At 53.4% G+C, this 25806-nt stretch overlaps 1 protein-coding gene across 1 annotated transcript in view; it reads left to right on the plus strand.

Moving 5' to 3' along the window:
* The window catches only part of LOC102751404 (chromosome unknown open reading frame, human C2orf40), a 114503-nt gene that overhangs the window by 18997 nt on the left and 69700 nt on the right, over positions 1-25806 (plus strand). Inside the window, exons 3-4 of the mRNA XM_015561181.1 lie at positions 11134-11283; positions 11787-11848. Coding sequence (XP_015416667.1) covers positions 11134-11283; positions 11787-11848 — 212 coding nt within the window. The remainder of the gene's footprint in view (positions 1-11133; positions 11284-11786; positions 11849-25806) is intronic.

Below are 25806 nucleotides of genomic sequence, written 5' to 3' on the forward strand. Positions count from 1 at the left end.
AGATTGATTTTTTACAGAGAGGAAGGGAGAGAGATAGAGAGTCAGAAACATCGATGAGAGAGAAACATCGATCAGCTGCCTCCTGCACACCCACTACTGAGGATGTACCCGCAACCCAGATACATGCCCTTGACCGGAATCGAACCTGGGACCCTTCAGTCTGCAGGCCGATGCTCTATCCACTAAGCCAAACAGGTTTCGGCTCAATGTTTATTTTTAAATTGCCAGTGCCCGTCATATGTATCAGTTAGTGGCTGGTGGGACTGACGGATGGTCGGTCACTTAGCCATCTATCTATCTATCTATCTATCTATCTATCTATCTATCTATCTATATACACATTAATAACACTCGTGAGTGTGTGCGCGTGTGTGTGCATTCCCATTTCGTTTTTATTACCAGGAAGTAATTCTATTAACATGTAAAAGGGCATTTATTCACTCTACACTTGAGCCTTTGTTGATTACTGGAAATGAATAAAGTAGTTTATTATCTAAATTTTAATGTGCCTCCTTAAAAAGTTGTCTGGTTAAAAAGAATAAAATAGCCCTAGCTAGTTTGGCTCAGTGGATAGAGCATATAGAGCATTGGCCTGTGGACTGAAGTGTCCCAGGTTTGACTCCAGTCAAAGGCACATGCCCCGGTTGTGGGCTCAATCTCCAGTAGAAGGCAGCTGATCAATGATTCTCTCTCATCATTGATGTTTCTCTCTCTCTCTCTCTCTACCTTTCTCTCTGAAATCAATAAAAATATATTTTAAAAAATAAGATAAAGAAAGCTGAAGGAAGAACAAAACTGTAAAAAGAAAGGAACACCCCATCAATTTATTGCAGGTCCTAATTTCAGTCTAGGCAGTAAAAATGGCATCTTAAGTGAATTTGTTTCCAAGCCTCCTGACTGTGCAGAACCGGTGGTCTGGGTTCTGCTTTAGGAACATCAGAATGCCTCAGAAGGCTTGTAAAGTGAGGAGTCCTGGACCCCACACCCAGAATTCCCAACCTGTAGGTCTGGCAGTTCTGAGAAATTGCATTTCTAAGAGCTACTGCCATAGACGCTTCTTGTGCAGAAATCGGTAGGTGTTCTGAACTTGAAACAGCAAATCAAAAGAGCAAATCACACTTTTTGTGTCACAAAATCACTTTAAAGACTCCTTACCCACAAGCTGGCTTGGATCTGGAAGTGTGCTCCTCTGTGTGAAAATGAAATGTCACTAGAGCAAGCCCACATTTGACTGGGGCAACTAGACGGCCTATTGTACTCAATTTCTCAGGCTACCATAGTGTCTCTGGGTAACAAGTGCAAAATATGAGTATTCACTCTTGAGATATCAGTAATACTGTTTTCCAGCTCCATGTATTATAGGAAAGGTCACTAAGGTATGGGGGGGTGGGGATCTTTATTTATAAATCCGACTTGGGAGGTTTTAGCAAAATGTATCTCCAATCATCCATTTCACACACACATTGGAATGTTTTTGGCATTCTTCCTAATTGAAAACACGACTGCTCAAAACACAGTCAGGTAGAATTATGGAACTCTTTCTGAACATGAAAGAAGTTCGTCAGCACACGCTGAGCTGGAGTTGAGAGCTGTACTTGTGTGCGTTATCTCTGTCCTCAGGGAGTGCTGCCTACGTGTTAGTGGTTCATTCATTTGTTCATTCATTTGTTCATCAAACACATATTTAGCGAGAGCCCACTGTGCTAGGCCTTGAGATGCAGCAGAGGGAAAAACAGTAAAATTCTCTGCCTTCATGGAGCTTATATACATGTGTGTGTGTGTGGGGGGGGGCAATAAGTCATAAACATAATAAATGAGTAAACCACCAATTTTATTACAGAGTGGTGAGAGCTATAAAAAATAAAATAAAGAAAAGGTGATGCGGGAGTGGTGATTGTGGTGTTGGGTGTGTCTCTTTACTTTTTAAAATTTTATTTTTCGGTGACAGCTGGCACATGATATTAAATTAGTTTCAGGTGAACAGCATCATGTTCAGACATTTTGCAAAGCGATCACCCCGATCAGCCCGGGACCCCCCTGACCACGCAGAGTTATTACAACGTTATTGCCTCTGTTCCGTGTGCTGCACTTCACGACCCCGAAACGATTTGTCAGTGCCAATCTGCTCCTCACAGCTGCTTAATCTTAAATAACGTGGTCAGGGTGGGTCTCCTGGCCAAGGCGACATTTTAGCAAAAGCTCCAGGAAGGAGCTGCATAGATGTTTGGGAAACAAATGTTTCAGGCAGAGTACAGCTCATAAACGCCCTTGACGTGGAAACAGGCCTGATAGCTTTGAACGGGTGCGTGAGAACACGAACCCAGCGTGTGTGGAGCTGCGCGAGCAGGGCCCAGAGTAGAGCAGAGCGGGCGCCCCCGAGGGCGGGACCTGCAGGCACGGTGCAGGCCGTGGCGCTCACCGGGAAGTGGGAGGCACTGGGCAGGGGACAGGCATGCTGGACTTCGTTGTTTTCATAACAGCTTTATTGAGCGACAGTCAATGTGCCACAGGTGCACGTATTAAGTGTACAGTTTGATGCTGAGCGCCTGCCCCTTGGTGCCCTGTGCCCAGGTAACCACTGGCCTCTTCCCGTCGCTGACGATGAGCTTGCATTTTCTAGAATCACAGTGTGCCCTGCCCTTTGCCTGGCCCTCACTGATTCTGTGACGCACCCACAGAGCACCCCTGCTCTGCTGAGTCAGGCTCCCTCATACGCATGCCTGTCGGGGGCAGCGGAGCTGTTCCAGCTTCTGGCTGTCACAAATCAGTCTGCTGTAGGCACCTGTGTCCCAGCCTTTGCGTGAATAGATGCCTCCTTCCTCCTGGGTAAATGCCTGGAGTGAGAAGGCTGGAGGTATGATAAGTGTATGGTAATTGTTAAGAATCAGTGTGTTTAAACTGTTGTCCAAAGTGGCTGTAGCGCCTTCCAGGCCCGCCACCGGGCAGGAGCGCTCTGGCTGCTTACGTGCCCCTGAGCCCTAGGGAAGCCAGTCTTCCTGCTGCAGAGGTGCCACTAGGTGCGGGCGGAGCTCACGGTGGCTTTAAGGTGACTTTCTTATGACTAACAATGTTGAACATCTTTTCACATGCTTGCCACTTAAGTATCTTCTTTGGCAAAGTATCTAAATCTTTTGCCCATTTTTAAAACTGGGTTGTTTCTTATCAAATCATTTATTCTGATAGAGTCTTTTACTCTGATCTGACTGGTCAATATTTTCTCTCAGACTTTGGCTTGTCTTTTTATTAATAGCATCATTCAAAGAGCAAAGGTTAACTTTTTCTTTTATGGATCAAGAACTAAGAACTCTAGTTCCTAATCAAAAGTTAAAATTTTGTCTTTTATGCTTTTTTTCTCCAAGTTTTATTGTCATACACCAAAGACTCTGATCCATTTGGGGTTGATTTTTGTATATGGTGTAAGTTATGAATAAAAACATGACTTTTTATAGGACCACTGGGTTACATGCCTGTCTTTTCTTCCCTGATTGTCTTTGCACCTTTGTCAAAAATTAAATTGTCTATAATATGTGAGGGTCTATTTCTAGACTCAATTCTGATTGTCAGTTTTATGCCAGGAACACAATGCCTTCATTATGGTAGCTTTGCAATAATTGTTGAAATCGGGTAGAGTCAACCCTTCAACTTTGTTCAAAGTTGTTTTTACCTGTTCTGCGTCCTTCGCATTTCCATATAGATATTAGAATCAGCTTATTAATCTCTACTCCAAATGCCTGCTTGGGTTTTGACTTGGGCTGGCTTGAATCTGTGGGCCGGTTGGGAGGAGTGAGTTCTCCGCCTGTGAATAAGGTATCAATCTCCATTAATTTCAATCTACTTTCCGTAGGTTTTGCAATTTACAGAGTGCAGATCTTTCACGTCTTTTGTAGGATTCATCCATCCCTAAATATCTAATACATTTGATGTGACATTAAATGATACTGAATTTGCCGAAACCGGTTTGGCTCAGTGGATAGAGCGTCGGCCTGCGGAGTGAAGGGTCCCAGGTTCGATTCTGGTCAAGGGCATGTACCCGGGTTGCGGGCAGATCCCCAGTAGTGGATGTGCAGGATGCAGCTGATTGATGTTTCTCTCTCATCGATGTTTCTAACTATCTCTCTCCTTTTCTCTCTGTAAAAAATCAATAAAATATATTTAAAAAAATGATACTGAATTTAATTTAGGATTGTTTATTGCTAGTATGTAGCTAAATAATTGATTTTTGTATATTGATTTTATATGCTGCAACTTTGCTAAAGTCATTAATTCTAACAGCCTCTTTTAGATTCCATCAGATTTTCCACAGGCTGTCCTGTCGCCTGGGAACAGAGAGGGGGTGGAGTTGCAGAACCTGGGGGCTGGGTCCTCCCACAGCAGCTGCTGCTAGAGGTCACGCCAGGACTCCACCTCCACCTCCCTTCACCGCCTCCCAGTGGCCATCCCCAGGGGAAGGCAGCTGGCAGGGGCACCGGGCCTCCTGTGGTTCAGAGAAGACAGATAAAGGGCAAAGGAGGGACATGAAAGCAAAGCGGTCAAGATTCAACACAAATATTAAGATGCCAGGGATTTGAGGAGGCACCAATGGGGGAGGCCGGGCGGGCAACTGGCGGTAGAAGAGAGGCCAGGCTAACGTGGGGCCCTGCAGCGGATGGAGAAGGTTCAGGGAGAGCCAAGCGCTGCTGAGAGGCCTTCCTCAGCTCTGTCCACGGGCAGAAATCACGGCCTCGGAGAGCTCCTGAGAGTTCTTCCCACGACTTCAGCCAACGGAGACTTCACTCAGCCCTCTGGGTCCAGCCGTAGACTCAAGAGGAAATCTCTGATTGGCCCAGATCAGGGAGCTGCTTATTCCTGGAACAGTCAACTGCGGCCATGGGGTGGGGGGTGGGAGGGTGCGCTTAGAAAATGGTCCTCTGTGTTGAGGGGAGGTGGGAGGAAGGCACTTCACAGGAGAGCAGGGACTGTTCCAAGGAAAGTGTTTAAAACAAAAAGCTCTGGGGTTGGAATTGGTCAACAGGTAGCTGGTTCCCAGCCAACAGAAACGGGCTGCTTGAGCCCTGGGGGAGTTAAAAATGGACACAGATGGGGGTCCAGTTATTGCTTGGGAAACTGACCACGCTGAGGTCCGGTTCACCCAGCGGCCCTCCCCACGCACTTCCGGTTCCGTGTGCCTTCCAACACTGCGGAGGCGGCAGGCGAGCTCCCCGGAGTCCTCCGCCACCAGGACCCCAGCGGCCTCTCAGGTCCACCTCCTGAGGCAAGTGGAAGATTTCCTTTGGAGCCAGTCCGGTGGCCGGCAAAGTGGAGCCTCAGAGGTCTCCTGTGGGGTGAGGGAGCAGAGGTGAGTGGTCCTGAGGCCGGAGGTGTGGGCTGCCTGGATTCTGCAGGCCCCTCCGAGTTGTCATGGGTGTGACCTGGTGCTGCTGGATGGCTTTGCGGGCAGCTCAGGGAGCTCCTCCAGGTCTGAGCTGTCCCCAGCGGCCTGCAGGCCAGTTAGCAGCCTGAGATAAACCCCTTTCTGCTTCAACTAGTCCCAGTGGATTCTCTTTGTGGCTGAGCCCAATGAATACCAGCGGGGACTGTCCCTCAGAAAACTAAGGGCAAGGCGGTGTCTGGCGGCGGTCAGCCCAAGCCTGGGGCGCCGTCAGCAGAGGTGCCTCCCTGCCTGGGTCTGGCTCAGTCCTAGGCTGTGGGGACAGGACTGGGCTGGATGTGGCAGCTCGGAGCCCCAAGAGCTGGGCCAGGAGGGAAGCAATGCTAGGAATCCATCAAGGCCTGCTATTGGCTGGGTGTGAGCAGTGCATTCTCTTACCAGGCCTGGCAGGATTCCACCTCACCCCTTTGGAGAATGAGGAAGTAGGTGATAGATTTAGAATGATAGGTGTTAAAGAAATTTAATCCAAGCAAGTGAATTCAAACACCTAAGTGGCTTTATTGAATACTCATGAATAGGGCGGCATCCCCCCTGGTAACTAGGACAGCGCTCCGAGGAGCCGTGCCGCATGGAAGGCCTCGCTGTGGGCTGAGCGCCGCTGACCCCGCGCTGGGCCTGCTGTTTCTCTTGCCGGGGAACCCATGTCTTAAGTGTTGTACTAGCTCCTCCCCTACAGGCACTGTGTCTGTCAGCTGTGCTCAGAATGGCGCTGCATAGGAGCCAGGAAATGGGCCCTGACCCGAATACATTTACTCACAACTGGAGATGCCCCGCACTCGCTCCCCTTCTAGCACATGTGCATGGAGCCACCACAGGATGTGTGAATTACAGGGGGCCCCCAAGAAGCCGCTACTACTATTGTGGGGAGAGCAGCAGCCAAATCTTACAAAGGCTGGGAGTCATTTTCCCAGTGCCCAACAAACATAAGAGTCATCTCCTAAGGACCAAGTTCATACCGACCAACGGCGTGCTTGCCAGGGTAGGCCGTGAGTTGTGTCATTGCAGCAGGCAGTGGTGTGCAACGCCTCAAACATTGGTCTTACACCTGGATGTGGAAATCGCTTACTTCCAGCAACTACTCATTTTCCTTCCAATGCATTTCTGTGATGGGAACACAAAAGTGACTTCAAGAAGGAAAACCGGGAGCAGAAACCTGGCCGTTTTCCTGGGAGCTGAATTGCTCTGTGTTTCCTGACTGCGATATGCGATTGTCAACTGTGCTCGCACTGCGGTGGCCCCGCGCAGAGGCAAGAGGCTCCACGCCTGCCCTGGCCCCGCGTGGAAGGGGCACGGAGGAGGCCAGAGCGGCCGGAGAACAGGGGCCAGGGGCACTGCCAGTCCCGGGACAGTGAGGGCTCACGAAGGCAGGAGTGCCGTCCTGAAGGCAGCCAGCCCTCATGGTCCAGCGCAAATAGGACCAACCTTTAATCCAGTTGCCATGAAGACTGAAAAGGAAAAAAGAGAGAATGAATTCAACCAAAGGAGGCCAGGGCTTCTCTAGAAACACAACAATAAATCTACAGTTTCATGCGTATGTGCAGACCCAGCAGGAGCCCGCCTTTCTGGCCCGCACGCAGCCCCACACCGCACAGCACAACCTGGGGTGGTGTGAGGGGTCAGGGGAGGGAGGGACCTGGGTGGTGTGAGGGGGGCAGGGGAGGGAGGGACCTGGGGTGGTGTGAGGGGGCAGGGGAGGGAGAGGACCTGGGGTGGTATGCGGGCAGGGGAGGGGATGGCCTGGAGTGGTAGAGCCCACACAGCCTTTCTGGATGCATATTTAATGAATGCTCAAAAAAGGCATGAGGGATTTATCCCCAGTAAATTTACTAAAAGTCACATGAAGCATCTAGCTCTCAAGAAGTCACCATGCCTATCCTATATAATAAAAGTCTAATATGCAAAGTGTTCGACTGAGTTCAACCAGTCACTGTGATGTGCGCTGACCACCAGGGGCAGCGGGGAACATGGCAGGTGTTGGTGACGCGGTGCTGGCAGTGGGCAGCAGTAGAGGCACCGCCAGCCCCGATGGACCCAATGAGAGCAGGACCGTGGTGGGATGGTGGAGCAGGTGAGCAAGAGGTGCCAGGCCAAGGTAGGTGCGAGCAGGGGCTGATCTCCCCGCCTATTGCCCTGCAGACGGCAACCGGTGGCAGCGGTGGGGGAGGAGGGGGCATGCCGCCTGGCTCCCAAGTTCTGAGGGAGTGATTACGGGCCCAGCTCCAACCAATCGCCCCACAGAGGGTGACCAGTGGCTGGCAGCCCCTGATCACCTGATTGGGGCTGGACCTCAGGCTAAGACAAGGAACTGGGGGTGGGTGGTGGTGACCAACCTCCCATGGTGCCAGGGTGGGGGGCTGCGACCTCTCACCAGCTACCTAGGGTGCCTGGGACGGAGGTGCAGGGAGAATGTGGGTGTCTGCAGAACTTGCTGTCACTCCCCCTGCTACCCTCTCCCTGGATGCCAGGGCTCTCGTGCCAGGGACGCCCCCACACTCAGGTGCCGGGCACCCATGAGGAGCCTGCCCCACACCTGCACGGCCTCTTCCAGGTGAGCCAGGCCGCAGTTGCCAGGACCACATAGGCTGGTCGGGCTCCCCGTGAGTTCGCAAAGGATCCAGTCTGCAAAGCCAGCTGGGAGAGAGCATGCTGCCTGCCTGGTTTCTGTGCGGCACCTCTGGGTGGCCCAGAGGTCCACACTGCACCCCGGCCTGCAGCGTCTGGCTGCGCTCACTGCCAGGCTGTGTGAGGACTTGCGCTCTGTGACTCAGGCGGAGGGGGCTGTATGGGGCACGGGGGCTCAGGTGCTGCCCGGGGACCAGAGGTCAGCTGGGACCTGCCTTTCTATGCCAGATGCTGGTGCTTCAATCACTGGCCAGGCCTAGGGACCGCACCTGTGCACGAATTCATGCACTGAGCCTCTAGTTAATGTATAAAGGCTCTGAGAACTCCTGCACAGGAAAAGTGAAGGGATCAGTGGAGCAGAAACTGAGCTCCCTGACCTGGCTCTGCACCTCGCACCAGAGAGCACCCTGGAAGCAGCTGGAGGGGAACCCGGGGCCTGTCTGGTGGGGAGGCCTCCGACAAAGTGCCTCCAGGCCCTTCGAGAAGTCCATTCCCCAAGGATGGTGTGGAGGGGTCACTCTGGGAGATGTTCCTGGTGACAGTGACGTCTGTTTGTGTGCCTCTGACGCTGACACCCACGAGGGCCCAGGGTCAGAGTGGGGGCTCAAGGATAATCTGGAAGCCCTCTTGCCCCTCTTTGGGTCTCGGATGAAGCAAGTCTGTGCCAGGGAATTTTGCTTTCCTTCCAGATGGTGTTGGTTTAGTAGAAAATAATGCCAGCCACACATACAATTTTACATTTCCTAACAGCAACATACAATTGAAATAAATTGTAATAATGTATTTTATTTAACTCAATAGGTGCAAATATTTTTATTTCAACATGTATCCAACACACAAATGTAGATGTTTTTCTTTTTTTATGTGGTGTTTGAAATCCAGTGTGTATTTGATGCTTCACACATCTCAGCTCAGACCACCACACTTCCAGTGCTCAGCAGCCGTGTGGCCGTGGAGGCTGATGGGACAGCTGTCAAAGGGACAGCCAGCTGCCGACGGGCAAGCTGCAGCCTCATCCCAGAGAAGCCGGCACCCAGGCCGCCCTGCCATATGGAAGCGCCTGGGCTCAGTTCCTACTCCTCCTCAGTGATGGTTAACTCGGGGTCAGTGTGACTGGGCTGAGTGTGACCGTGACAGGCGCTCCCCATCGCTGAATCAAACGGAATGGTGTTTTCCGTGTGACGCAGGAAGCGGAGCAGGCCTCAAGCTTCTCAAAACTGGACAGACCAGGGTTGGAGTCCTATTGCGGGGGGAGGGGGTGCATGTGAGTGTGACAGACCCCGCTCATCCACTCCTCAGATATGGATCAGGGGCCCCATCCTGAGCCACTCAGGGCTGAGGGGAGAGGCCCCCACTGGGAGTCTCCTGGGACCCACGCCTCCTGCACACCCTCCGTGGGAGGGCCTGGAATGCCCCACAGTCACCTGTACAGGTGAGAGCTCTCCAAGGCACGGGCTGGGCAGGAGGCCATTTGGGGGGTCAGCTCAGAGCAGGTCCAGAGTGGGCCCAACCCACCCTGAGGAGTGCAGGCTCGCCTCTGCCCCAGCCTCCCTCCTGCCTCGGTTGCTCTGCCGTAGCTCCTGGCTGCGTGGAGCGCAGGCCCACAGAGGCCAGTGTGCCTGCTTCTCGGGGGTCCGGCCTGGCAGAGAGCAGAAATTCCGCTGCTTCGGGGTGTGGGGTCACCCAGCCATGTTCCCCATTTCCTGCCCACAATTTCCTGCCTTTTTTTTTTTTTTTACCAAGATGCCCATCCCCTGCCTATTGCTACGAGACCCCAGCTGCTGATCATTTAAGATTCTGGTTTTCCTCCTGAAGCATGGGGGCGAGTACTCCGCCTGCCACCTCCCAGAGTTGTTTGGAGAGAAACTGCCAACAGCAGGAAGACGTTCCTGACAGTGTGGGCCTGAGAGGGGTGGGGGCTGGAAAGGGGGGCCTGGCCCCGAGGCCTCGCACAGGCCCCTCCGGCTCTGTGAGTCTGGAAGAAACACACTGGGACGGACCTAGAGGCTTCACCTTGGCCGGCAAGACGTCCAAGCAGCCAGGAGAGGCCCAGCCAGGAGCCAGCAGCTCTGAGCTCCGGGGCAGCCTAACGTCGGTTGCGTCCTGCCCAAGGCAGACCCATCATTATGCTCACAGTCACACAGGGGCCCCCAGCCACCCCTCAGAGGTGGGGGCCAGCTCTGCCCCTGGCCGGCCCGGACTCGGCCTGCCCCCTGTCTCAGCCCTGCCTGGGTCATTTTGCTACGTCCTCTTGCTTTTGTTGTTTTTTTAGCAAGATTTCCAAAAGGACGGCAGGACACCCACTGCTGTCCCACAGGCAAAAAGCCTAAACTTAATACCGGAAGCATTTAATTTAGTGGAAATGATCACAGATGAGCCGAGCAGTGCTGGGACTGTGGGAAGGGGTGCTCCTGGCGGGTGCAGCACGAATAGCTACGTGGGCCTCGGAGAGGGAGCAGGTGAGGACTGGAGTGGGGGCAGGCGGAGCAGAGGGAATGCCCCCTCCACCATGCTGTCCTGCCTCCTCATCTGACCTCAGACTTCCAACATGAAAGCCTGTGATTTCTGTGGGGAGACTGGTTTTTAAAACACAATCTCCAGCATTTTAGGATTTCCTTTCTCATGGACACATGGGGGGTGAGGGGGTGTTGGCTTCCCTTCAGCGAGCACTGATTGGTGCTGCACCCGGTCAGGCCTGGTCCACGGGGAGCTCCAGACTACACGTTGGGTGTGCAGTTCTCCGGAGCCCTCTGTGCCCTCACCTCGAGGAGAGACAGGTTCCTGTGTCCGGGGAGAGACTTGCTGTGCGAAGGGGTGGCCACAGACCAAGAGACCCCGCCGCCTGCTAAACTGCAGGCAGGACAAAACCTCTAGACGTGCCCCAGTGAAAGGGCTGGATGATGCATCCATTGGGCGCTTTGTTCCAAAGAGTCACTTCCCTCTGTCCTGGGAGTACATTCTTGAAGAGCATGTGGCCAACAAAGGGCGCCCTGGATTGCCCTTCCGAAAGAGAAGGAAGAAAACAGCAGGCAGGGCCGCGCTGGCAGCTTCTGTCCCGCCGCCTCCTCCCGCTGCCTCTGCAGCTCCTGGGAATGTCCCTGAAAAGCAACGCCAAGGTCCCGGACCCTGAACCACACTGCGGGAACCAGGCTGTGGATCTGAGGGCTAATAATGAAATACGGAGCACAGAGCAGTCGGTACAAGACAACCCAGATGCCAGCACCCGGGCCGGTGTCAGTGGGCGAGGTTTCAGAGGCTGTGGGACAGGCCAGGATCTGCCCACACACTGAGGCTCAAAGGAGATGGGGAGGCCCGGGCACTCTTAGCACTGAGCCGGGGGCTCCGTGCAACCCGTCCTCCAGCTGCCGGCAGTGCCCTACCTCACTGGGAAGCTGGAGGTGGCACAGCAGGCACAAAGGACAGACGGGGTTACTTGGTGGCAACAAAAACACCAAAGCCATTGCGGATGCCTTGGGTTTGGAGACATGCTGAGGAGGGGGACCCTGCCTGAGAAGGAGTGAAGGTGGGAGTGAGGAGGGTAATGGGGGGGTTCCCCCTCGTTGCTCTGGGATACTTGCCAGGTGCCGCGTGCCGGGCTCAGTGCCGCGCTCAGGGTCCGTGCGGGGTGTCCCAGCCCCTCCTCTGAGCCACACTCCAGGCCTGGAGGGGCTGTGACTCAGGTCTGCCCTCTGATCCGGGAATTTTAACGGGTACAGCTCTTGACCCCGGGTCACAGCATGTTATGAAGTTCAAGTCCTCTTTGGTCCATGAGGTGGAGGAGGCAGATGTGGAGAAAGGGTGAGTGCAGTGTCACTGCAGGAAGCACAGGGGCTGTGGCTGGTGACCTTGGGTTTGGCTCAGAGGCCGAGACTAGCAGGAGGCAAAAGAGCAAGAGACAGCGCCTGTGCCTCCAGGTCCCCTCAGCTGTGGGCGAAACGGCCAGACGGACGAGCTCGGGGGCCCTCCCGGTTTAATCAGCACAGGAGTGATGGACCCAGGATGCTGTGGAAGAGCTAGGGACCCTGGGTAATTTTCAGACATGTTCAGCCCGTCCTACAAAGGCATTCGCATCCCACATGGGCTCCGCGTCCGGGCCTGCTCCTCGCCTCCGGGCTCTGCCAAAGGCTGGCGTCTCCCGTACGGAGAGCAGAGGGGTGGGTGGGAGGTGCTGTGAGAACCTCCAAGAACCTTTGCAGCTGTAACTGGGGATTTGGGAAGCTTCGCAGCTGAAACGGACATGGGGCAATCGCCTGGCCATCACCCGCCTCGAGGACAGGCTGAGAGCTGGCTCCGGGCACAGGGTCATCGCGGAGGCGCTGCCGGCCTGGTTGCCCTGGCACCAGCCTGTGCTTCGTGGTTGCCCTGGCACCAGCCTGTGCTTCGTGGTTGCCCTGGCACCAGCCTGTGCTTCATGGCAAATATGTTGCTGCAGGAAGGGATGCGAGTCTTGGATCTTGTGACCAAGCTGTGGATCGCGGGCTCACGGTGAAGGAGCGCTTTCCCAAAGAGGCGGTTTCTCTGGTGACTCCCAAGAAATTAAACCGCTGGGCGGGAAGGCTCTCCCCTGAACTCCTCTGAGAGGGTGAAGATCTTTGTAAGGCTCGGAGAAAGGGCAGAATACCTCCAAACAATGCTGTATTGAAATGAGGCTGGGCTAGAAATGCAAACCGCTGGGAGGCTGCTCAGAAACCACAGGGCAGTCAGGCAGCTGCTGAAGGAGTTAGTGCGGCCACTGTGGTATTTCCCACGCTCTGGGCCCCTGGCTCCCTCCTTACAGGCATATACTCGGAGCAGGTTTCACTCCAGATGGGCTCCCGGCATCTCTCTCACCCAACAGCGGAAACTGTGAAAGTGCTCAGGAAACAGCAGTTAGAGGGGTTAACTCTTGGTAGCACATTTGCTCTTCTCAACCAAAGAGTTCCTTGTATTTGAAAAAACCTTTCTCCCTCCCCCACCAACATAAAGCTAAGCTCTGGAAGATATAATTCGCATTTATCAACATTTTTCAAAATGACATCAAAAGCTGCTCTAGCCTGTGCCGAGGCCCCTCGCTGGAAGTCTGGCAGCCGGTTCTGTCTTCTGAAGTAGCCCACATCCCCGCCCCAGCGAGGGCTCCGCGCTCCACCTGGCCGCAGGCCCCGAGGACACCCTGAGCCAAGGTGGAGAAACCCAGCCCACCGTCCTCGCCTGGGCGACCGTCCGTCCCTATAACCACGCACAGGTGCCTGGGCTTGTTTTACCCCAGACCAAAGATGGAAGATTCAGAATAGAGGGCCCAGCTAGAGGCTGCCTTTCACGGAAGTTCAGCTACCAGAGACCTAGAAAGGGATGGTGCATGATCTTCACTTCTGGGTGCAACCACATACCTGCGCCTTGAAGTGCGTCTCCTGTTCAGATGTCCCACCCAATATACACACTCACACATGCACACACACAGGCTCAGGCACACTCACACACGCACATACACAGGTTCAGGCACACTCACACACACACGCACACAGGCTCAGGCACACTCACACACATGCACACACACAGACTCAGGCACACTCACACACGCACACATACACAGGCTCAGGCACACTCACACACGCACACATACACAGGCTCAGGCACACTCACACACGCACACATACACAGGCTCAGGCACACTCACACACGCACACATACACAGGCTCAGGCACACTCACACACGCACACATACACAGGCTCAGGCACACTCACACACGCACACATACACAGGCTCAGGCACACTCACACACGCACACATACACAGGCTCATGCACACTCACACACGCACATACACAGGCTCAGGCACACTCACACGCACTCACATACACAGGCTCAGGCACACTCACATGCACACACACACACAGGCTCAGACACACTGACACACACACACATACACAGGCTCAGGCACACACACAGGCTCAGGCACACATGCACACACACACAGGCTCAGGCACACTGACATAGGTGGTGTAGGTGGCCCCTGCCGGTTAGCAGTCAGTGGGAGCTGGGGATCACCCCACCCCCTCCTCTCTGTGGGTGGATGGCTGCTGTGAGAGCACATGAGTGCAGCTTCTGAACATCCCCATTAGCAAGCAGCGGGCAGGGCAGCTCTTCATGTCAGTTCAGGGAACTCCAGGGCTCTGTCCTTCCGGGCCTTGGGAAGGTCTCTTGCATGGAAGGTTTCCTGAAGGCAGATGTGGTGGTATTTCAAGGGTAAAACCATCTCAGCTACTGATCAGATCAGGCAACAGAATCCTCCATTAAACGGCCGAGCTACAACAACAGGAGTCGAGGGCTCCCCTATTTCTGAATTCGTGCATCAGTGGGGTCCCTCAGCCTGGCCTGCAGGATTGGGCCAAAACTGGCTCTCCATCACCCCCTGAGGGGTCCCGGATTGTGAGAGGGCGCAGGTCAGGCCAAAGGACCCCACCAGTGCACAATCTGGGTCAGGGAGGGACGCGGGAGGTTGGCCAGCAGGAGAGGGATCACGGGAGGGCTCCAGGGCATGTCTGGCCTGTCTTGCTCAGTCCTGATAGGCCAGACCCCAGCAGCAAGCTAACCTACTTGGAGCGTCTGCCCCTTGGTGGTCCTTGCACGTCATAGCCAGCGGTTGAGCTGCCTTAGCATATCATTAGCATATTAAGCTTTGATTGGTTGAACAGCCAACCGAACGACCAGACACTTAGCATATTAGTCTTTTATTACATAGGATGAGAGAGCTGGAGTTGGTGGAGTCGAAGCACCCGCCCCCAGGCTCCGGACTGCATTCCCTCACATCTCTCACCGCACAGCCTAACATGCTGGTGCAGCCAGAGCGAGTGGGGACAGGCTGTCAAGTGCTTCCTTCGAACACGTCCTGAATCAGCCACCCCCACATCTCTGCCAGCTGTCTCTCCCCTGGACCATGCAGGAGCCTCCCACCTACCTCTCCCCACCCCCGCCGGGCACTGTCTCTCAGGAAGTCAGAGCGACAAGTGCAAATTAAATAAGGTGTCTCCCCTGCTCAAAATCCTCCTGAGACTTGTCACACTTAGATAAAAGCCAAAACGCTTTCTGGGCTGAAAAACTGCCCCCACCCCGTGGCCCTGTCCCTGGCCACTTCCTCTAACCTCATGCCCACGGCTCCTCCCTCCTTCCTTGCCCTCCCACTCAGTGTCTGGTGGCTGTTGTTGAACCTCTTCACTCCACACCCACACCTGACAGTAGCCACTCGTTGGATGCCCTGTCCCTTGGGGCCTGGGGGATGGCACCTCGGAGAAGCCTACCTGGCAGCCTATGTGAAACAGCGCCCCCTGCAGGTGAGTCCCAGCTTGACTTTTGTCTGGCCTGAAACTGCAGTGTGTCCATTTGCGCTTCTCTTCTCCCTTAGAAGGCAGCACTCGAGGCAGGGCTTGTCTGATTTCCCTGCAGCTCGTCTCCAGGGCCCGGGGAGTGTCTGGCAAGTGGGAAAGTTCAGCAAAACTTCTTCAAACAAATAAGTAAACGAATGTGCTCAGTCCCAGAACCTGTTGCAAGTGACAAACGTCAGTGTACAACTTTCAAATGACTCCTTCTACATGGCCCTGCCCTTCAGCCGTGGGGGCTCTGCGTCCTCGCCCGTACCTGCGTCTCCAGGCAGGCGTCCGGGAGAATTAAAGGGCTGGGGGGCCACAGTTTCTTACTTTTGGACAATAGGCTGGAAGCCAAAGTGACTTAGGTTGTTTCTGAGCAAAGATTTGGTTTCCGGTTCCCGCACCTCCAGAACTCGCTCTGCTGCAGAGACCACGCTTCCGGCCGCAGGGCAGGAGTGAGCCGGGGGAGCACTGCCAGCGGGGCCCTGAGCGAGGCAGGGAGGGCTCCCCACAGCCCACTCCCGATGTGCACTCACGGAAAAGCAAACGTGCCTGTGCTAAGCCACTGAGCTTTGGGGCTCAGGTGTTGCCTGATTGTCACCTCGTCCAATCTGACTAATACTCGCTCGGTGCTGACGGGGCAGGTGATGGCAGCAAGAAGCGGCCAGGTTCCCAGTGCTCACTGCGGACCGCCCGCGGCAGCAGAGAGGGCAGTAAGCTCTGATGGCAGAGCACGGTGGTGTGAGAACTGCCTTTACTGAGAATATCGGCTTGGGGCGTGGATAGGGAGTCAAATAAAATCGTCAAGCGAAGTCACCCAGCGGACTACCCAAGGAGGGTGTAACCTGGACGCCTGAGTCCAGGCCAAGGACAGTGAGCACTGAGCCAGCTACCCTTCTATCGTTTTCCCGTTGCCCTGGCTTCCATGACTGAACACAGCCAGAGGCCAAGGCCACCAATGTGTGACGGCTACTTTGGCAGCAACACCTGCGCCAGGTGGGGAAAGGCTCTCGGGACTGAAGTGTCTTCCTGCATTGGCCGTGGCAACATTTACAAAAGCACCCGGGCTATGGGAACGCCCTCCGCGTGTCACAGAGTGACTGCCACTGGGAAGAGCATCATCAGCCGCAGAGCCCCCTGCAGTTTAGCTGTCTTCCGCTGTTGTGTCCCCATCCCGCCCAACCCGCTAGCAGCCATAAACGGGAGAATTGGATGGAATCGGGGATCAGGACCCCAGACTGAGGCCGGTTGAGAAGTGGATCCAGGCAACAATCCCCACCAGATGCTAAAGCGCTTCAAGGAAGGACTGATGGCCACCTTCAGATTGGGTGGAGCAGGCTGCTCAGCGAACATCCCAGAAGGGGGGCAGCCTCTTCATGGGGTGCAGCCGGGAAACAGCACCACCATGAAGAAATGTTGTCAGAAGAATTGACTCTGAATCTCCTCAAGCCTAAAATGCGACCTGCCAGTTGCTGGAACATGGAGGAAGGGGGTGAAGCCAGGAGGCCACCGTCCGCAGGATCCTGAATACAGGCCATCTGCATTACTAGTATGAGTCACCAACAACACCTGCCAGTGACCTGCCCTTGCCACCACTTCCATTCCTCACCGGGGAGTGGCAGGGGAGCTAAGTCGCACCCTCGTTAGGGACACCAGTGCCCACACAGGGCCCTGCCCTGGGCTGTGTGGCCATGCCGCGTTCATTCCAAGGCCCTGTGTGAACACCCTCCATGGGCAGACTCACATGGGGAGCTCCTGGGAGGTGCCAATAAGATGCCTGCCCTCAAGAGCTGGAGGCTGGCTGGTGAGGAAGGCAGGAGCCCAAGCTGGTTCAAGGAGCAAGGCAGCGTGGTGAAGGGAAGAGAGCCAGTCTGCAACCAGCAGGGACAAGCAGAAACGCTCTGGCTCTGGGCTGTGTTTTACTTAAGGGTTTCTGTGAGCAGATTTCCCAGATGTACCGGTTTCCAATCGTGCATGTGTGCAGACTGGAAAAGCCTGCAGTCCCCGCTACATTGGAGCGGCAGTGTAAATACCTCCAAGGTTTACTTCTCCCCTCACCATTCCCCACAGATAGGCCCCAGTGCCTGTGTTTCTTGATGTCGCTTTCATCTTGTCACCAATAACTTTGATCATCACTGTACAGACACTCGCTTCCCAGAGCCCAGCTTCCCCCAGTCACGTCTCGGTGAATAAGGTCACTTAGGTCTCTGTGAGGAGAACAAACCCTGGGAAGGGCTTTCTCAGAGGGGAATGTACCCACGTCTGAGTCGTTCAGAAAGATCAGCCACGCAGGGAAGGCCCTGGTTTCTCCTCCCGCCTCTGTCCCCAACACTTCCTGCTATAGCCAGGACTGCAGCCTCCTCCAGCGCCAGAACTGCCTATCCTAGCCCGCGGTGTGATGGGCAACGTGCACGGGAACGTGGGGAGCGAAGGAGAGAGCCTCGCCCATGCTGTCCCAGCGGGTCCGGGTTTGAGGGAGACGCCCTGCACAGCGAGCACCGCGCCTGGCTTCCAGGGCCAGCAGCCGGAGGGGCCTTGCTGTTTGTTTTTGATGGAATCCATGTGCTCACCTCCAGCGGCCGGGCAAGCAATGGAACAAAAATGGCCTCTGACATTAACGCCCCTGCACAGAGGCGTCATTTTAAATCTCTCCCTCTGGTGGGACAAAGCAAGGCTTACTTAGCAATAGTCAGGGAACTGACTTGCTAGTCAATGACCGTTTTGAGGACTAGGTTCTATGGAAGGAGCCTGAGGCAAAGTGACCCTTTCCACTGAGTAGGGCGTTGGGAGCCCGTTCTCCACGCTGCTGTGAGGCCTGTCCCGCGGTGCCCAGAGGAGCACAGCCGAGGGCGCAGGCCTTGCGCTTGTTCTCACGCATGCTCCGCCGCTGGGTCCTGGCAGGTCCCTGTGGAGTCTTCGCCCCCAGTGCTCCGTGAGCACCTCTGGCCAGCAGGCATTTCCTCCTCTGGGGACACTGAGTCGTGCTTGGCTAGTTCTCACAGCTGGATTTGGGAGGTTACATTATGGCCCCAGTTCTTCAGCCCTCTCTGTACCCAGATCTTGGCATGTGAATTTACAGCTCCTTAAGAGGTAGCACATATTCCCCTCTGTTGGCCACGTGACTTGCTTTAGTCAGTAATTGAGACAGAAGCTGCGGAGCGCCCATTTGGACCCCAGGTTCCAGCAAGTCTTGCTGCTTCCACTTGCTGGCTGGTCCTCTGCCTGGGTGTGGGAAGAGATTCCCTTAGACAGCTGTTGTCCCGGCAGCAGTCTCAGAGCCAGCACAGAGCAGATTTGTGCCCAAACCTCACTGAGAAGCCACCCCCAACTGGACCCAGGCCTAGGAGCAGGCGAGCCCAGCCAAGCCCACCTCGATCAGCCAAGCCCTAGCCAACCGCAAGATTCATGCGCTGAGCTGGGCCTTCTGTCTCTGCCGCTGGGCTGGCGTGTGGCCGTTTGTTGTGCTGCGTTACCATGGTCACAGTGATCTGGGGCTCAGGCTGGTGTCTGACAGGCCAGAGGGTGGCAGGCTTGTGTGTCGCTAAGAGATCAGAGATTACATGTTTAAGCAGCTCCAGTCCAGTAACAAGGCACCTAAGTTATTGCGGGGAAAAGATGCCTCAGTGACCAGAGGTCATCGCGAAGGAGGAGCTGGCTCCCCGCCCTCATGGAGGCCTCCGTCTGTTTAGTAACAAACACATGGCTCTGGGAGGAGGCCCTCTTGTCCCACCCAGTGGTGGCTGTGATAGAAAGCAGTGCTAAGCTGGACAAGCATGGGAGGAAAGTTTGGTTAAAAATAAATGTGGTGGAAAGTGACCAGATCAATAGAGTAAATTGTTGAAAAGCACATCGTTCCTTCAGTTACCCATCTGACAAGCGTGAACTGAGAGCCCCCTGTGCCAGGCACTCCTAGGCCCTGGCCATGGGCAGGAATGAAAGCCAGCCGACCAGGGCAGGGCCTTGCAGGAGAGTCCCACCCTTTTCTGACAGTGGGGCCCCTTTGTCTTTATGCACATGCTAATCAGTCTGTGTCCAGAAAAACACCCCGGCACCCAAATGATATAGGAACAGTTCATAAAACGGTGAAAGCCTGGTTCAAATATCAAGTGAGCTTCACCAGTAGAAAATGCAGCTTTACTTTTTCTAAAAATAAACTTAAATGTTAAAAGTTATATTTAAGTCCGATGCTGCCCAGTGGTCAGAGCATTGGCCCTCACACCGAAGGGTCATGGGTTTGATTCCAGGTCAAGGGCACATGTGGGAGGCAACTAATTGATGTGTCTCTCTCACATCGATGTTCCTCTCTCTCCCTTCTTCCACTCTTTCTTAAAAAAAATCAGTGAAAAAAATATCCTTGGGTGAGGATTCACAACAACAACAAATTACATTTAAACTTGTGTATCCATTTCTACATCCATATTCACAACAGCATTATTCTCAACAGCCAAAAGGAGGTCACAACCAACGTCCACTGGGGATGGATGGGTAAACAAAATGGAATATCATTCAATCTAAAAGAGGAAGAGAATTCTGACACAAGATACAACATAGGTGAACGGGAAGGTGTTGTGCTAACTGAAATAAGCTAGACCCAGGAGAAAGGTAGCATATGATTACATTTATGTGAGGAAATGAGACTAGTCACATTTATAGAGACAGAAAGTGGAAGGGTGGTTGCCAGGGCTGGGAGGGAAGGGCATGGGAACCACCCAGTGGTACAGAGTTTTAGTTCGGGAAGAATGGAAAGTTCTGGAGGTGGATGGCAATGATGTTTGCACAATAATGTGCATGTACTTAGCACCTCAGTACTGTACATGTCAAATAATTCTATGCATGTCTTACCACAATTTAAATATACATATTTAAACATGTAAAGGCAAATAACAGATAAACATGCTTTAAAATTAATTTTAAACATTTAAACATTACCCATTGATAAATTTTAAAAGTACCTGTGCAGTGGGTGGAAACCTTGATGTTCAACCAATTTTCTTCAAACAATTCAGTTATCTCTGAAACCAAAAATGTTAAATTCATGAAAACACTGCCTAACAGTACAGGTATAATGGGCTGAAGATGATTGTGAAGAGGGAGAAGTGAAGACGGAGCCTGGGTCACAGGGCGCAGTGTGACGGGGGACATGCCCTCCCTGGCCCCTGGGGGCCTCACCCGCAGACGGAGGGCCGGCCCCAGAACAGGACTCTGCTCCTCCCTGGCCACCGAGTGAGGTCAGCTCCATCCTTCCTTGGCTGACACCGCAAAGCCCAGCTTTGCTGCACGGTCACGGCCAGGTCCCCAGCAGCAGGCCTCCCTGCAGGGCAGGCGTCTGCGATGTGGGCCTCAGGACTCGGCTCCTTTGGCTCCGGTGCCATCCCTTTGGGCTTCACACTGAGCTGCTGCTCGAGTTCCCTGGACTCAGCCATGTCTGCCCCTCCACCCACAAAGGCCAGTGTTGGAAGAGGAAGGGCACACTCAGCCATGCTAATGAGCACCTGCTTCATGGAGGCCACGGCTGGGTGAGGGCGCCATGACTAAAGCATGCCCGGTTGTCTTTCCTGTTGCGGAAAGAAGGCGTGAATGTTTGGAGCTGAAAGAGGACCGCTTGACGTCTCCGTGAGGAAGGCAGCCAGCCCCGCGGGCTGTGAGCCACTCCGTGCCCCACGGGAGGCAGCCGAGGGCGTGGGTGTCCAGAGGATGGCTGGGACAGGCCCCGGGGAAGGCTCGCACCCTGCCCTCTAGGCCGTGAGGGGAGAGCTGGATTGTGCACGTTCCTGGTGCCTCGGAAACTGAACTCATCAGAGGCTCAAAGGAAGATGTTTCAGGGGAAAAGCAAAGCTTTGTGTGGTTAAAGGGTTCATAAGGGACAACTTGAAAAGAGTTTCAAGTATGTGTATGTATGTGGTATGTGTATGTATGTATGTGTATGTATGTGATATATGTGCATATGTATGTGATATGTGTGTACATGTATCTGTGCATATATATGTATACACATATATATACATATATACATATATATATGTATACATATATATCTTAAGATACTAGTGTATCTATCAAGTGTCTCTACTTCAGATTTTGCGTCATCCACTTTTGTTTTGGAGCAGGCTTTCTGAACTATTGCTCAGTGTGTGTGGTGGGACGGGGGGAGGGGTCACACTGACAGTAACGATACAAGTGTCTGGCGTTACAATAGCAATGTCAGCTCAGTGGCCAAGCACGTGACACCAGTGTCCCGCGTGGGCTCCGTACAAGCCCACACTGATGTGGTAATGAACGTGCAGGACGCTTATTAGAGGCTGCAGGGCGGTCGACACCTGTGGGAGGAAGGGGACGGAAGCCCAATTACCCCCAGAGCTCTGAGCAGGACAGCCCCTCATTGGGAGGACAGGCTGAGCCACACGGTGACACTCTCGGGATCAGTCGCTGGACACGGCTGCCTTCGGGAAGGTGCGACCGTGGGTGAGGATCTGTCCTCACAAGGCAGCCCCCAGAGGCCGACAGTCTTCAGCAGCTGGCAGAGTGAGCCTCTTGCCACTGCATCTCCCATGGAGAACAAGGGACTGGAAGGAAGGGCAGGAGTGAGAGGAAGGGGCAGGGAGCGGAAGGAGGACGGAAGGAAGGAAAGAAGGAAGTGAGGGAGAGCAGAAGGATGGTGGTGGTGGCTGCATTAGGACGCGTTACAACCGGAGGAAGAACCAGGTCACTTTAATCTTACTGAGAGTCAACTTCATCATTTGCAAAGATCAACCTGTTTTTACAGAGTCATCGTGAGGATCCGACCTACCCAGAGGCCCTTGCTGTACTTCACGGAGCCGTGCACAAGTGTGTGACACTCTCACACAGCACCCGAGGCCCCATCCCACTGCGCTGCCCAGCCTGTCCGGATCCAGGCCTACGTGGTCACACAGACTTCCGGGCCATCTGCAGGGGGTCTGTGGCAGTAGGTCTGGGCAGAGTCTGAGGACCGCGTTCTAGATAGAGAATTAATGAGTGCATCAGCTTGTATATATCCTATTGGGCCTGGTTCTCCCGAAAGCTCACCCAATGCACATCTCAGTACAGTCTCCGGGTTGCACCAAACAGCAGGCTGAACGGAGCGCGAAGAGCGTGCGCTGCTGGCCCTTCAGGAGGCACAGGCAGCAGTGGTGGCGGCTGGAGGGGGATGTGAGAGCCAGGTTAGCTCCGATCTTGGGGGATCTCAGCTTTATCAACTGAGGCACAATCTCAGGCCACTTACGCAGCTGGTTGCCAACTCTGGAGTGATGTCACCAGAGAAACCCCCGCCTTTGCCTCCGCCGGTCCCTCCTCTGATGTCTGCTCTTGCTTTCACCCCAACATTCCCCTCTCTGACCTCCTCTCCTCAAGTCTCCCCCTCCCTTCTTTATTCCCTTGCCTTTTCGTTACAATGAGCCTCATTTTGAGTCTTTCCCGGTCAGAATGCCTCTTTGACCCAAAAGGGTGGTTCCTGGCCACAGTATTCTTAGCTGAAAGCCTGACACTCTGGCTGGTGGGTTACCGTGCCAGTCCTGTAACCCAGTGCCAGTTTCTACAGAGCTAAACAAACCTTCCTGGTCCCAGTACCAAGGAGGCCAGGCAGCTGGTGCTCAGCTGATTGGAGGCTCCTAGCCCCGCCCCCCGGCTCTATGGCAATGGGGTGTCTGGTAACTTTAGAGGAGCCCTTTTACGGAATCAAAAGAATGCTAGTCTGGGTAGCATCTGGGTGGCACTTGAAGCAATTTAGAGATAACAAGCCTCTAGGGACTTGAGAAGAAGACGCTGCTTACATCACAGCCCTCTGTGGAGCCGGCTTTTGGCTTTTGATACAGCAGGGCTTTCAGTGTTTCCATAGAAGAGGAGCTTACAGAAGTGCACTTCTAAGTGGAGGAGGAACGGCTCTCGGCACTCACCCACTCCGCGGGGACGTACAGGGAGCTCAACAGTCTGCCGGGGATGGCAAGTTCTAACAGCTGTCACTGGTTTTCTAAACAAAGCCAGCCTTAGGACGAAGGCACGCTGGTTGAAGAGAAACGTCTCTTTAGGGATACCTGGACTCTTCAAGGTAGTCTATCATTCATGATCGGAATTCCTTTGCCCTGGTGAGTTGTGTGCCAGCAGCTTTTGCTTTTTGAATTGGTCTGCCATCCAGAGGGACCTTGGATGCAGTGATTGATGCTCAATATCCTGACAGGTACTTCACCCATGGAAATTAGTCATCAGAGTGGAATTCTGATTTACCCATTGGGCTCATGCAAGCTTCCGCTGCGGGAGGTGGCTTCCCCAGCACCTTAGCACCAGAGGCAGAACCCAATGAGACAGACCCAGGAAAGGGCCTTAGCCCCTGGGGCTCTCTGAGTTACCCCCTAACACTGTCCAGGAGCCACTCATTGGATGCCCTGCCCATTTGTTCCACCACAGCACCCGACAAAGAGTAGGCAGCTCAGACATATTTGTGAAAAGTAAGAGATGAAAGAAATAGGAGGAAAAAAGGAGAAAATGACAGAAACAGAAAGACAAAAGGAAGGAAGGAGGGAAAGAAAGAGATGAATGAGGACGGAGAGACAGACACCAGAGAAACAGACAAACTCAGAACCCAAGGAAGCAGGAAAGAATCCTTGTTTCTGAATATCAGCCCAGTGAAGGTCTGGTGTGACAGGGGAGTAACCGCCCCACCATTCTTGTGACTGTCTCTGTGAATGCTGACTCAACTAATATGTAGCTTGTAGATGAACAGCACGTTTGTGTGAGAATCCTAGGAACTTACTTCAGAAGATGCAGACCCCGATCTTGAGTCACCCCAGTTCTGGGCCATTTGCTGACCTTCAAGCATAGAACCAGATGACACAGACCCAGGATGACGAAGACCAGGATGATGCACACAGACCATCACGTGACCAGTTTCAAGGTCCTTATCAGCATGGCCTGTGCTGGCCACACACAGAGAACTTTTCAACCCCCTCCCCTTGATTTCTTTGTTCTGCTTTCCCTCCTCCTCCTTATAAAAACCTCGGCCGCACTGAGACATTGAAATGGGCTTTGGACAAGAGCCCCCATCTTCTCACAATGCCAGCACTCAAATAAACCTCTTTCCTTACCAACCAGCTCCTGTCTCGTGAGTTTGGCTTTCGTGGTGACAGGCAGCCAAACCTTGGTTCCAGTTGCGTTTGGACCAGGGAGAGGATGTACAAATTAAGAATCCAGTCAGAACTCTGGTACTTTGTCTCCGTTTTCAATGACAGAGGAGGATGGAGGTGGTGCTTCTGCACCGGTGCATGCTCTCCAAGGGTTGTCCCAGGACTTTCCTTCTTGAGCAAAAGCTGGGGTTCTTCCACATTCACTAGCATGGCAGTCCCTATGCTGGCCAGCCCCTGCAGTCCCACGCTCCCTCCACCTGCCCCAGTCACCTCTTTCTCCCTCACCGAGCACCTCCCTCCCTCACTTCCTCCTCCTCACTTCTTCCCAGAGAGGCAGTGCACAGAGTAAAAGAACAGAAGCCTCGGATTCAGGGAGCTGTTGCTGCCAGTGGGAGCCCTGGCCAGGCATGTTAGTAGGTCCCTACTAGATATTAACGATGGCAGTCATGCACCACTTCCCGACAGGGAAACATCTGAGGAATGTGTCCTTAGGTGACTTAATGGTTATGTGACCTTGACATGCATTTACATACATCTAGCTGGGACAGCCTACTGAACACCTAGGCCATATGGTATAGTCTGTTGCTTCTGGGCTATAAGCCTAAACAGTATGTTATTGCACTGAATCCTATAGGCATTTGTAACACAATGGTAAGGATTTGTGTATCTAAACAGATTTAAACATAGACATAGAAAAGGACAGTAAAATTGGGTGTAAAAGATGAAAATGGTGCACCTGTGTAGGGCACGCACCATGAATGGAGCTTGCAGGACTGGAAGCTGCTCTGGGTGAGTGAGTGAGAGGTGAGTGTGAAGGCCTAGGACATTGCTGTACACGACTATAGACTTTATAAGCACCGTACACTTCAGCTACATGAAATTTATAAGAAAAGATGAGATTAAATCAAGCACAAGAAAAATGATGCAATCAAGAGACACAGTAAACAGCTGTATGAAGCTGCTGGTGGTGTACCATGACACGTCGTACAGCAACCTTGGTAAAAACAAGTAGAAAGAATCCACTCTGAAATAATAATAAAAACTATAGTAATTAATAAACCAGTTACATAGTCATTTAGTTTCACATCAAGTATTATGGACTGTACATAGTTGCACATGCTGTGCTTTTATACGACTGGCAGCACAGTGGGTTTGTCTACACCAACACCACCATGAGCAGGTGAGCAATGCATTGTGCTAAGATGTTACCACAGCTGTGGTATTACTAAGGGATAGGACTTTCTCATCTCTGTTATAATCTTACTAGGGGCCCAATGCATGA

The sequence above is a fragment of the Myotis davidii genome, unplaced genomic scaffold (assembly GCF_000327345.1).
Source record: "Myotis davidii unplaced genomic scaffold, ASM32734v1 scaffold614, whole genome shotgun sequence".
NCBI lineage: Eukaryota > Metazoa > Chordata > Mammalia > Chiroptera > Vespertilionidae > Myotis > Myotis davidii.